Source organism: Sporobolomyces salmoneus (assembly GCF_050403485.1).
Source record: "Sporobolomyces salmoneus JCM6883 DNA, S_salmoneus_JCM6883_v1_ctg4, whole genome shotgun sequence".
Lineage (NCBI taxonomy): Eukaryota > Fungi > Basidiomycota > Microbotryomycetes > Sporidiobolales > Sporidiobolaceae > Sporobolomyces > Sporobolomyces salmoneus.
The window spans coordinates 170,807-181,976 of NW_027481159.1; the positions used below are offsets into that span (position 1 = coordinate 170,807).

The following is an 11,170-nucleotide window of genomic DNA, read 5'->3' on the forward strand; positions in this document are numbered from 1 at the left end:
TCGACATAGTTTTCAGTTTCCTTCGAAATCGCGCAATGAGTCGTGGGTATCTCGCAACGATTGCGACCGCTTCCCTCACGGGAGCACAGTTCCTCTCGGACTGTTCAGGTAAGAATGCAGTTGATTGATCACGTAGTTTCTTCGCTGTAATACGATTTCTTCATCGCCCGATATTTCCTCAAACTATACATTGCTTCCAGCTCTATTCCTCTCCACATTCATATCAGCTCTTTGGCTCTTCTGCCCAGTAGCTAGAACGCACTCACCTTTCTTGATAAACTCCGCTTTCTTGATCCCTTCCGTTAATTTCTCTTCGTCCCCTCCGACATGCGCCAAGAAACACCCGTGTAACTTCTTATGGATCGGATAATTCGGATCGGGGTATTCTTTCGCGAGGTAGAAGAGCTATGATCGATGTAAAGAGTGGTTAGAGATCGGGAGAGAGAGCGAGTGGGGGCGAAAGAAGGGGAAAAGGAGCTTACTTCTTTGTACAGCCGTCGGGCTTGGAAACGTAGTCGCTGAAGAGACGACAGCTTGCTGAAGGGCGATCGCTCGAAGTCGGCGAGTGAAGGATCGATCGGAAAGAGGGAAGTTTGTCGAAGCGAGTTCGACGAGTTTCTCTATTTTGTAGACACACGCACGTTGGCGTATAGATCGTAGCTGACTTGAACAGCGAAGGCGCAGGCGATGGAGACGAACGAAAAAAAAACCTGCGTCAAAAACGGAAAATTTCGAGCTTCGTCCTCTCGCTAAATTCTCAATCTCGTGAGCATGCCGAACAGCATGCTAGGCCATAAGGCTGGGGCGACTCTTTCCGAGCGGCGGAGCGCGAGTAACGGCGGAGTCTCCCGGAGAAACGGGGCGATCTCCTCGAGGGAGAAACGAATGGTAACGAATGACTGATCTTTGCACGGAAGAGAGAAGAGAACGATGAGGAGATGTACACATTGCTGGCGAACCGAAACGGGAACCACCTGTTGACTGAAAAAGAAAGTAGGAGTAGATATAGGTTTTTTTCGATGTAGAAGGGAAAGGAAAGAGAGATGCGGAGTGACGAGACAGATCCGATGCTCCGCGTGTAAGCGAAGTAGTTTCGGGATTGAGTAGTCGTAGGGCGGAAGTCGAGAGCGTGATTCGTTGATGAGGCGAAAGAGGAACGAGGTTTGCCGGTCGATGTTCTTCTACTTCTTCTTGACGACGTTGGCATCGTAAAGAGAGTCTCCGACATGGTTTGCTGAAATCTGTCTACCTCCGAACCAACGACCGTTCAGTCCCTGAGTTGCTTTTACGGCATCTTCAACTTTTTCAAATCGGATATAAATCTCTCCCTACACATTCACTCAGACTCTCGCGTCAGTACAAGTCCAACGAGGGAAGGGGGGTGAGGGAAGGCAAGATGGGAGGGAGAACTGACTTGGGATTCTTTCGCGACGTAAATGTCCAACACTTTACCATACTTGTCTTCACATTCCGATTTGACGTCTTCGGCTAATTCTAGATCCCAATCTCGTTCAGTCTCTTCTTCGGGGTTGAACGCGTCTTTCATCAAGCTAGTCGATTGTTCGTTCGAAAGTCAGATTCGCGATTCGGGAGAAAGAAACGAGATGAGGATGATTCGGTTTGCGACTTACACGTTACGGGTAGTGTTCTGTGGGATGTTAGGACGATACCTATCGACATGCACAGTCACAATGAGCGTCAGTGAATATCTCGGGGAGACAACGAGAGGAAGGGAGAAGCTCACATAGGCTGAGGAGGTAGTTCGGGACCTTTATCGACTCCTGCGAGTTTCTGCATGAGTTCATAACGAGAGATACCTCCAGGGTTACCACCTAGTCACACATCAAGCAGGTTGGTAAGCTGACGCCGTCAGAACGACGAGATGCGGAAGACGTACCATTCTCTTCAAGTTGTAAGTTCGTTTCTTGAGGAGTCGTGAAAGCCTTGTTGAACGTGGTACTGCGATCAGCGACAAGTCCTACTTTAATCTATCATCGCCGAGAGAGAGTCCGAGTCAGTTATAGGAGAGATTAAGAGAAGCAGAGGGGCTCGACTTACCTCGCGACCGGCGAGAGGGAAATTGTTCATTTTCTCAATCGCGACCATCGCATCTTTGTGTTCCTTGAATCTGCACGCACGATCCTAATCAGCCTCACTATCTTGACTGATAGAGAGCAAAAGTTGTATGGGCTCACTTGACGAATGAATAACCTTTAGATTTACCGGTCATGGGATCCCTGTGTAATTCAACCGTTTCAAGTTCTCCGAAAGGTTGGAATACCTCACGAATATCGTCTGCAGTCAAAGCGAAATTGAGGGATCCGACGTAAAGTCTGCAAGTCACGAACATCCGAGACTATCAGTTTTTCTTCCTTCAACGAATAGCGAAGATGGGGAAGGAACCCAGAGAGTGAACTGATACCGTGACTTACCCTCCATTCATAGGTCCACTCGCTCCACCTCCTCCCATTCCATTGGCGTTGTCTCGAGCTTGTCGGTTCTTTTCCGCTTCAGTGTACTGAACGATCAAAGGGATTCCGAGTAATTTCGTTCCCGTCAACGTGAGGGCTTTCTGCACACTTTCGAGTTCGACAAATTCGACGTATCCGACTCTGTTCGGAGTAATCCAGGAGCATCAATTAGTCAGTTCCTCGATATCTTTCAAGCGAGGAAGACAGAAACAGATGAGATGGAAGACTAGACGAACCCTTTCGAACGACGAGAAATCCTATCGACGATAACTCGAGCATCTCGAACTTTCCCGGCGTTCGCTTCGAAAAAGATTCCGAGTTCTCGATCGGTGATTCGGGCGGCGATTTGGTTGACGAAAACTGAACGCATTTCTCGTTGTTCTTCAGAGATACTACTCACGTCACATCCAGGTCAGTCAGGAGCTCGTTGCGGAGACGGAGAGAGTAGGAGGGAGCAGAACAAACCCGGGAGAAGGAGAACGAGGAGGTTTGGATTGACGACGAGGAGGAGAACGACGATCTCTGTATTCATCGTAAGAAGGTGAACGTCTACGACGAGATCTGGTTCTCAGAACTACTCTTATCAGTGCAATGCCCTGCGCAGTAGATAGGAGAGGGTAGTGACGAACCTGTGATCATCGTAATCTTCATTCCCTCTTCTCGAAGAACGACGATCATCTCTCCTTGGTGGTTCGTCATAATAAGACGACGAACCTCTTCTATCCCCTCGATCCCTACTCCTATCCCTGTCTCTATCGTCTCTCCTAGATCTCTTCGAATGCGAATATTCCTCTTCTTCATCGTAATCGTACTCGCGTCGAGATCTCCTGTCCCCTCGATCACTACGAGACTCTCGTTGACGTTCCCTATCGCGTTCTCGCTCGAATTGACGGTCTTCCTCTCGTCTCTTGCGTTCATCATCTTCCCCTCCTACTCCTCCTCCACCACCACCTCCTGCGCGACGACGTGAGGATGACGTCTGAGATGTAATAGATCTGCAGTAGCACTCTGAGTCAGCGAGGAGCAAGCAAGAGGGCTAGAAGGGGACTCACGCTGCGCGGTCAGATCGGGAAGAGGAAGGAGCGAGTCTGCCGTTCTGTGAGACGTTCGGGTGCCGTTAGTACTGCCTAGAAGTGTACTCAGATTACGACCAGAGGACTCACTTCACTCATCTTGAGAGGGTCGAAATGTGAGAAGTGTTGAGTTCAAGTTCAGGTTCAAGTTCGATAAATTCCAGCTGCACTATTCAAGATGGCAAAAGTAATCGACGCTATTTCAGATTTAGAAGTACAAAATGAATTACACCTAATCACAATCTGAGCACAAGTATTACAATCTCGCAGGATGAGACTATGCGGCTATAGTTTGTCTTTGTCGTTGGGGTACTCTCTCCTCCTCTTCCTCTTGCGCAGGAGTCGACACTTCTGTCCTTCGTTCGGGAGTCGGGAGCTGGTTGACGGGAACTTGAGGTAATTTGGTTCCGAGCTGCGAAACGACAGAAAGACCTGTTAGCTACTTTCTCTGACTCAGCGAGACGGAGAGCATCGCCGCTTCCAATCGCAAGCACGAAACGGAGGCTGAAGATGGGCGAGAGAGGAAGAAAGGAGGAAATTTGTGGAATTACCTCTGCCTCTTGCATCGCCGCGAGTTCTGCCAATACGTCTTCTTCGTCTTGTGCCGAGATCCGACTTGACAGTAACGCGCTGACTTCCTATCGATACCAAGGTGAGAGTCATTCGTGAGCGCATTCAGCAAAGGCGAATGGGGAATTTGCGACGTACCTCTTGATAAGCGATTCCTTCCCTCGTCTCATCCATCAATTTCTCGACCTTGTTTATATCCAACTCCTTGTTCAGTTGTTTCAAGACCTCGTTTCCTTGTTGTAGTCCAAAAAGGACGTCTTTCTCGACCAAGGAAAATTCGATCGATTGAACCTGTCCACCTCAACTCTTGACGTCAACGATCTCCCGAGAGGAAAATAACGAAAGGTTTGACGGACGAGTTTCTGTAGTGTTTCCAACTGAGAATCCGTCTGCGATAAGAGAGTTTCTTGATATTTCTTCTGTCGCAAGGCGATTAAAGCTCGTTGCTTGTTCCCTGCTCTTAAGGATCCCGTAGCGATTTCTTTCTCTCGTTTGAGAACTACTTCGATCTATCGTATGCTCGGAATCGGGGTCAGTTCGAACTGAATGGACGAGTAGGGACAGAGGAGAGAGGGAAAAGAAGTGCTCAACTCGTTTTTGATATTGTTTCAGTTTATCCCGCTGTAGCTTCAGGCTATTTACAAGGTTGTGTCAGCGTCCGCGTAGTCAGTAAACCTGGTACTTCAGAGACTCAGAAGGGAGGAGCTCGGAAGAGTGGGGGAAGTAGAAGAGGAAAAGTTTACTCGAGGATGGACCGATCTTGAGGCGTGATCTTCACTGCACTAGATGACTGACCCACTGTGAGACACAGCCTTCGTTTAGCAGGCGCATAGTGAGGTGCTAGGTCAGGAGAACGAGGCTCACTTTGATGATGTTATCTCCCCGATTAAAGTGACCTTAGTTGAACTGTTCGATTGACACAGGTGTAGATATGGGTATTAAGGTCCGTTACCGGTGACTATTGTGGTCGTAAGAGCGTTTGTACGAGACAGAGTCGATGTGAGAGATGACAAGAAGTGTGAATCAACAATTTGACCTCCTACCTCTCACTCGATCTGACCGAACTCGCCTGCAAGAAGCTAGCAGCTCCTACGATATCTCTGCTTCTTGCCTGCATCCGGTTTCCGTCGCTTTACCCGTCTGGAGTCAACCAACTCGATCACCTCTCCTCTTCGACTGTTCGCCGTTGTTGAACGTACGTTGGGAGTCATGTACAGGCTCATTACGGGCTTCATCGCCCATCTGATGCAGAAACAAGAGGTAAGCATTCCCTTTCTTCCGTTCAATCGCTCAAACCTGAACCTTTCTCGTTTCCGCCTCAGTATTCCGTCTTGATCATGGGTCTCGATAACGCTGGAAAGACAACGTTCCTAGGCGAGTTCTCGCCGTCTTCACCTGTCTCGGACTCGCGTTCTGATGAAGAGGCGTCGACCATTGCAGAGAAAGTGAAAAGTACCTTCAACCATACTCCCGAGGTCGATCCAAACAGTATAGCCCCTACAATCGGTCAGAACAGTACGTACTCAGTTCTTTGATACTCTTCTGGAGTGTAGGGCGCTGAGGTAGTGTTCGATTGAAACAGTCGGTCGAATCACTTTGTCTTCTTCAGTTTTACAATTTTGGGATCTCGGAGGTGAGCTCTCGTCCGCTTCCTGCCACGTCGCGTCAACAAGTACCTGACACTCTCTTGAGTAGGCCAAAGAGATATCCGGAGCATCTGGCCAAAGTACTACGCAGATTGTCACGCCGTAGTGTTCGTGATCGATTCGACGGACAAAGAACGAATAGAAGAATGTTGGGCTGTATTCGGTCCGATTCTCTCTTCCCTTCTACTTCCGTTCCATGTTACTGACGAGGAGATGCTGTCGAGCAGAGACGATCGTGACGGATCATCGAGTCGATGGAGTTCCAACGCTTGTGCTCGCGAACAAACAAGATTGCGAGGGAGCGATCGCAGTGGAAGATATCAAACAGATGTTCAATCAACAGATCGTAGAGAAGTTGAACGTCAGTGAAGGGAATGTCATGTCGATTTCTGCGCTGAGAGGGTGAGTATCAAGTTTCCACTTCTGATGGTACTCTCGCAATCTGACGGAATTTGCGGATTGTGCAGGGATGGGATTCGGGAAGCGGTGGATTGGCTGTTCTTACGGATCCATCAGTGAGTCTTCTTCCTCGCGTTTCTGCTGGAATCAGCTGCTAACCTCGTTTCGCAAAACAGTTCGCGAAAAAACAATTCGAGTCGATTTTAGCGTTTCTTTGTGCATCTCTCGGCCGGGCCCTGCAGTAGTAGATCTGTTGTAACGAATAGCTGTTTCTGTCAAGTGAGCGAGTGATGAGCGCGAAATTCGAAAAGTGCCCGACCGCGGGAAACTCGTGAAAGTTTCGAAAAGTGCCTCTTCTCCTCACACATTCTTACCACACTCAAACACGCCACACTCTACACCATGGAAGCAGTTGTTCAACTCAAACGATTCGGCACCGTCTGCCCCTTCCTCCATCGCACTCCTCTCCAACGCCTCGGACTCTTCTCCACCTCGACTACTCCCATCGGTACTAACCAACTCGTCCACTTGGCTCAATCGAAATGCCCCTTGATGAAACCTGCTCTCCAAGCTCGTGGATTCTCCACCTCTTCCGCCGTCCACCAACAATCTCGAGATGAATTCAAAGGATCGGGATTGGTCAACACTTCTCGTCGATCTTACGCATCCATCACTGAAGTACAACAAGAAGCACTTCGCAAAGCTACGAACATTACCGAGAATGCTCAAGCCTCATTTGTCAACCCAGCGTCGTCGTCGACCTCGTCGAAGATCGATGCCGAGGTGATGATCGAACCTCGCAAGGAAGAACATACTCAAGGTCGACCAACTTGCGCCCTGGGGTTCAAGAAGCACATCCAGCACAGTCCAATAGGTTTCAACTACGAGGGCTTCTATGAAGCCCAGCTTCAGAAGAAGCACGAGGATAGGTCTTACCGAGTAAGTTTAACTCTTCTTTCGCTACTTGGTCACCAACGAGAGAGCTGACCATGATCCTTGAATTGTTTAGTACTTTAACAACATCAATAGGGTAAGTTCTCACTCTACAGATGTTTCAATTTCTGCTCGAAACTGACCGTTTTCTTTCTTTCGTTCTTTTCAGTTGGCTGCCAAGTTCCCTCAGGCCCACACCGCAAAGCCCGAGGACGAAGTAACCGTTCATTGTTCGAACGATTATCTCGGAATGGGTCGACACCCCGTCACTTTGAAAGCCATTCAGTGAGTCCAACGTTGCTTCAGTCTCTCGAGAAAGACGGAAACTGAAGTCAAGGTTTTCGGGATCCTCGCAGCGACACTCTCGACAAGTACGGAGCGGGAGCTGGAGGAACCCGTAACATTGCCGGGAACGGTGCGATGCATTTGGCGCTCGAGAACGAACTCGCTCAGTTGCATCAGAAACCGGCTGCACTCGTTTTCTCGAGTTGTTACGTCGCGAACGTCGAGACTCGTAAGCTACTCCCGACTCTACTCGTAAACGTCGAAGCTGATCTCGTCCCCTCGTTCGCTCGTTTAGTTTCGACTCTCGGATCGAAAATGCCCGGATGTGTCATTCTCTCGGACGAAATGAACCACGCTTCAATGATTCAAGGTATTCGACACTCTCGAGCCGCCAAGATGATTTTCAAGCACAACGATCTCGTCGACCTCGAAGCTAAACTCGCTTCCCTTCCTCTCGACACCCCTAAAATCATCGCTTTCGAATCCGTCTATTCGATGTCCGGAACCGTCGGTCCCATCAAGGAGATCTGCGACTTGGCCGAGAAGTACGGAGCGATCACTTTCCTCGATGAAGTACACGCCGTTGGAATGTACGGACCCACCGGAGCTGGGGTTGCCGAACATCTCGATTTCGAAGTCAACGCGAAAGGAGGTGTCCAAGGTTCGGTAATGGATCGAGTTGATATCATTACGGGTACTCTCGGGAAAGCGTATGGAGTCGTTGGAGGTTATATCGCTGGAAGTGAGAAGTTCGTAGATATGGTTCGTTCTTACGCTCCTGGCTTCATCTTCGTAAGTTTCCTTCCTTCCTCTCTCTCCATATCTTTGATCGTAACTGAAGAAGCCTTTTGCTGCGAGTAGACGACTTCAATCCCTCCTTCGACTGCGGCTGGAGCGAGAGCTGCGATCGCTTACCAGAGGGAACACCTCGGAGATCGTCAACAACAACAACGTAACGTTGCGAGAGTCAAGGCGGATCTCACCAAGATTGGGATCCCTGTTATTCCGAACCCTTCTCACATCGTTCCTCTTGTAAGCACAGAGAATCGATTTCTTTCGGTCGATGTTCGCTCGCTGATTTCGACGATTTTTGTGCCTGCAGCTTGTTGGAAATGCGGAAGCTGCCAAAGCTGCTAGTGATCTCCTCTTGACCAAGCACAAGCTTTACGTCCAGAGTATCAGTGAGTCGAAAACTCGAGCTCCTTCGTTTGTCGAATTCCTCGTTTCTGACTCCTCTCGTTCCTATCAGACTTCCCTACCGTTTCGATCGGTGAAGAACGCCTCCGTATCACTCCTTCTCCCCTTCACACTCCCACGCAACTCTCGGCGCTCGTCGCCGCGGTCGACAGCGTTTGGACCGAATTGGGATTGAAGCGTACTCCCGACTGGAAGGCCCTCGGAGGTCGTTGTGGAGTTGGAATGAAGGATGCCAGGGAGGTCACGAACCTCTGGAGCAAGGAACAACTCGAGTTGAAGGATTTGGAAGAGGCGAAACTCATGATGAAGGAGAAGAAAACCTGGATCGCCGACAACAAGGTTACTTCTTCGGCTCAAGCTAGTCTTTCTGCTTAGACCTCTTTTTGTCTATCGTCTGGTCGAAATCTCACAACTCTCCCTTCGTTGCTCTCCTTTGAACCGTTTCCGGGATTTTTGTGTTCCCACTTGCCGTCGAGAGAAGCGAGGAAAGGGAAACCGAAGAACCCGAATCAACTCGCTTGCCTTCCACCGCTCGCTTGTTCTGCACCTTTGCTCGCACGAGTCTACTCTAATCAAGCGCGAATAGCTCCCACCCAAGTCAAACTGGACCCAACTCCTGAACGAATGCAAACCGCTTCTCGCCGCATCTTCGCCTCTTCCTCTTCTTCTTCCACTACTTCTACCTTACTTCACACTACTACCGCCGTTCGTAGGTTATCTAATATCAGAATGGTGAGCTCAACTGCCTCAAGTTGATTTCTCCCCCAACAAATCCCCAACTCACTCACGCGTCGAACGATCCTCCTTCTCTTGCCGCAGTCTTCTTCAACTGCCGCTCCTTCTGGTCTTCGTGAAGTATTCATCGTTGGTGCTGTGAGTTCTGCCCCTCTCTCCCTTCTCCTCCTGAGGTGGTTGACTGATTCACTCGAGGTCCTTACTCTCTACCTTTGTTCCCTCTTGTCCCTCAGTCCCGAACCCCCGTCGGTTCCTTCCAAGGAGTACTCGCCAAAGTCCCGGCTACTCAACTCGGTGTCGCCGCCGTGAAAGGTGTTCTGGCGGCGTCGAATGTGAAACCGGATCAAGTCGAAGATTTGTATTTCGGTCAAGTGTTGCAAGGTGGTGCAGGTCAATCTCCTGCTCGTCAAGTCGTTATCGGGGCTGGATTACCCGAATCGACCGAAGCGACCACGATCAACAAGGTAAGTTGGAAATGATTTCTCCGAGCGATTTTCATGTTTCGCTGATGAGTTTCGTGAGTTTGGTGTAGGTTTGCGCATCCGGAATGAAGGCGGTTATGCTCGCTTCTCAAAACATTCAAACTGGTCAACGAGATGTCATGATCGCTGGTGGAATGGAATCCATGTCTTCTGCTCCGTGAGTTTTCCCAACTTCTGCGAGATTCTCCCCTTTCGTACTCGCTGACACTGTTCGACCTCTTAGCTTCTACATCCCCCGTACTCCTGCTACTTTCGGTCATTACCAAGCTCAAGATGCTGTCGTCAAGGATGGATTGACCGACGTTTACGGAGATTACCCCATGGGTATCTGGTCAGTTCTCCCGAATCTCCAGTCTCTCTTCAATGGGACTGATACATCTCGGTGGGACGACAGCGCTGAGGAGACCGCTAAGAAACACCAAATCACTCGGGAAGACCAAGACAACTTCTGCCTCGAATCTTACCGCAAAGCCGCGGAAGCCTGGAAAGCCGGTGCCTTCAAGGACGAAATCGCCCCTGTAACAATCCCCAACGCCCGAACTGGCGATGTTGTCATCTCGGAGGACGAGGAATACAAGAAGGTAAAGACCGACAAGGTCCCTTCGCTCAAACCCGTTTTCAAAAAGGATGGAACTATCACCGCCGCGAACGCTTCGACTCTTAACGATGGTGCTTCGGCTCTCCTCCTCGCTTCCCAAGATAAGGTCAACGAGCTCGGTCTTAAGCCTCTAGCCAAGGTTATCTGTGCGTTTTCCTTTCTTTCTTGCTAAAGATCGCACTTTTTTGACTCTTTTATCGATCCTTCAGCTTTCGCCGACGCTGCCTGCGCACCTATCGATTTCCCCGTTGCTCCTGCGCAAGCTATCCCTCTCGCCCTCAAAAGGGCCGGTATCTCGATGGATCAAGTCGCGAAATTCGAAGTCAACGAAGCGTTCTCTGCCGTCGCGATCGCGAACCAAAAGATCTTGAACATTCCTACCGAGAAACTCAACGTCAACGGAGGTGCTGTCGCTCTTGGTCACGCTCTTGGGTAAGAACGACTCTTCTCTCTCTCTATGAAGGGGAAAATGAACTGATTGTTCGTTTTTGTGTCGCGCATTAGTTCTTCTGGTTCTCGAATTATCGTTACGTTGGTACATCTTCTCAAGTCGGGAGAATATGGTGTCGCCGGTGTTTGTAACGTAAGTCCCCGGTCCCCTGGCCTTTCTTTTTTTTCCCATTCTCAGTCGAAAGATGTCTCGACTCCTCTCGCCAAAACTTCTTCCCTTCTATTCTTCTCGACTGCGCGTACCAAGAACAGTTGACTGATCTGCTTTTCTTTTGTTCGATCGTTCTAGGGAGGAGGAGGTGCTTCGGCTATTGTCATTCAACGACTCTAA

General features: G+C 49.6%; 5 protein-coding genes across 5 annotated transcripts; 3 read left to right on the forward strand and 2 right to left on the reverse strand.

The window, feature by feature from the left end:
• Positions 1-128: 128 nt before the first annotated feature.
• On the reverse strand, positions 129-3,643 carry JCM6883_001525 (uncharacterized protein; the record flags this gene model as incomplete). Its single annotated transcript, XM_076629119.1, has 15 exons — positions 129-202; positions 267-405; positions 1,197-1,328; positions 1,415-1,550; positions 1,632-1,670; positions 1,745-1,832; positions 1,898-1,988; positions 2,059-2,128; positions 2,196-2,333; positions 2,433-2,612; positions 2,708-2,863; positions 2,937-3,032; positions 3,101-3,466; positions 3,524-3,567; positions 3,635-3,643. The coding sequence occupies 15 exons, from the start codon at positions 3,641-3,643 to the stop codon at positions 129-131; spliced, it is 1,758 nt and encodes a 585-aa protein (XP_076490766.1).
• Positions 3,644-3,821: 178 nt separating this feature from the next.
• JCM6883_001526 (uncharacterized protein) lies at positions 3,822-5,231 on the reverse strand (the record flags this gene model as incomplete). Its single annotated transcript, XM_076629120.1, has 7 exons — positions 3,822-3,956; positions 4,096-4,182; positions 4,253-4,405; positions 4,471-4,623; positions 4,706-4,748; positions 4,858-4,912; positions 5,165-5,231. 7 exons carry the CDS (start codon positions 5,229-5,231, stop codon positions 3,822-3,824), a joined length of 693 nt encoding a protein of 230 aa, XP_076490767.1.
• Positions 5,232-5,323: 92 nt separating this feature from the next.
• Positions 5,324-6,279, forward strand: ARL3 (Arf family GTPase ARL3; the record flags this gene model as incomplete). Its single annotated transcript, XM_076629121.1, has 7 exons — positions 5,324-5,374; positions 5,437-5,488; positions 5,555-5,629; positions 5,697-5,747; positions 5,810-5,923; positions 5,988-6,162; positions 6,228-6,279. 7 exons carry the CDS (start codon positions 5,324-5,326, stop codon positions 6,277-6,279), a joined length of 570 nt encoding a protein of 189 aa, XP_076490768.1.
• A 282-nt stretch (positions 6,280-6,561) lies between these two features.
• HEM1 (5-aminolevulinate synthase) lies at positions 6,562-8,949 on the forward strand (the record flags this gene model as incomplete). Its single annotated transcript, XM_076629122.1, has 8 exons — positions 6,562-7,098; positions 7,169-7,189; positions 7,262-7,377; positions 7,449-7,606; positions 7,673-8,169; positions 8,239-8,409; positions 8,480-8,558; positions 8,627-8,949. The coding sequence occupies 8 exons, from the start codon at positions 6,562-6,564 to the stop codon at positions 8,947-8,949; spliced, it is 1,902 nt and encodes a 633-aa protein (XP_076490769.1).
• A 249-nt stretch (positions 8,950-9,198) lies between these two features.
• JCM6883_001529 (thiolase family protein) lies at positions 9,199-11,170 on the forward strand (the record flags this gene model as incomplete). Its single annotated transcript, XM_076629123.1, has 9 exons — positions 9,199-9,306; positions 9,394-9,447; positions 9,543-9,773; positions 9,842-9,948; positions 10,015-10,122; positions 10,186-10,535; positions 10,599-10,821; positions 10,894-10,972; positions 11,129-11,170. 9 exons carry the CDS (start codon positions 9,199-9,201, stop codon positions 11,168-11,170), a joined length of 1,302 nt encoding a protein of 433 aa, XP_076490770.1.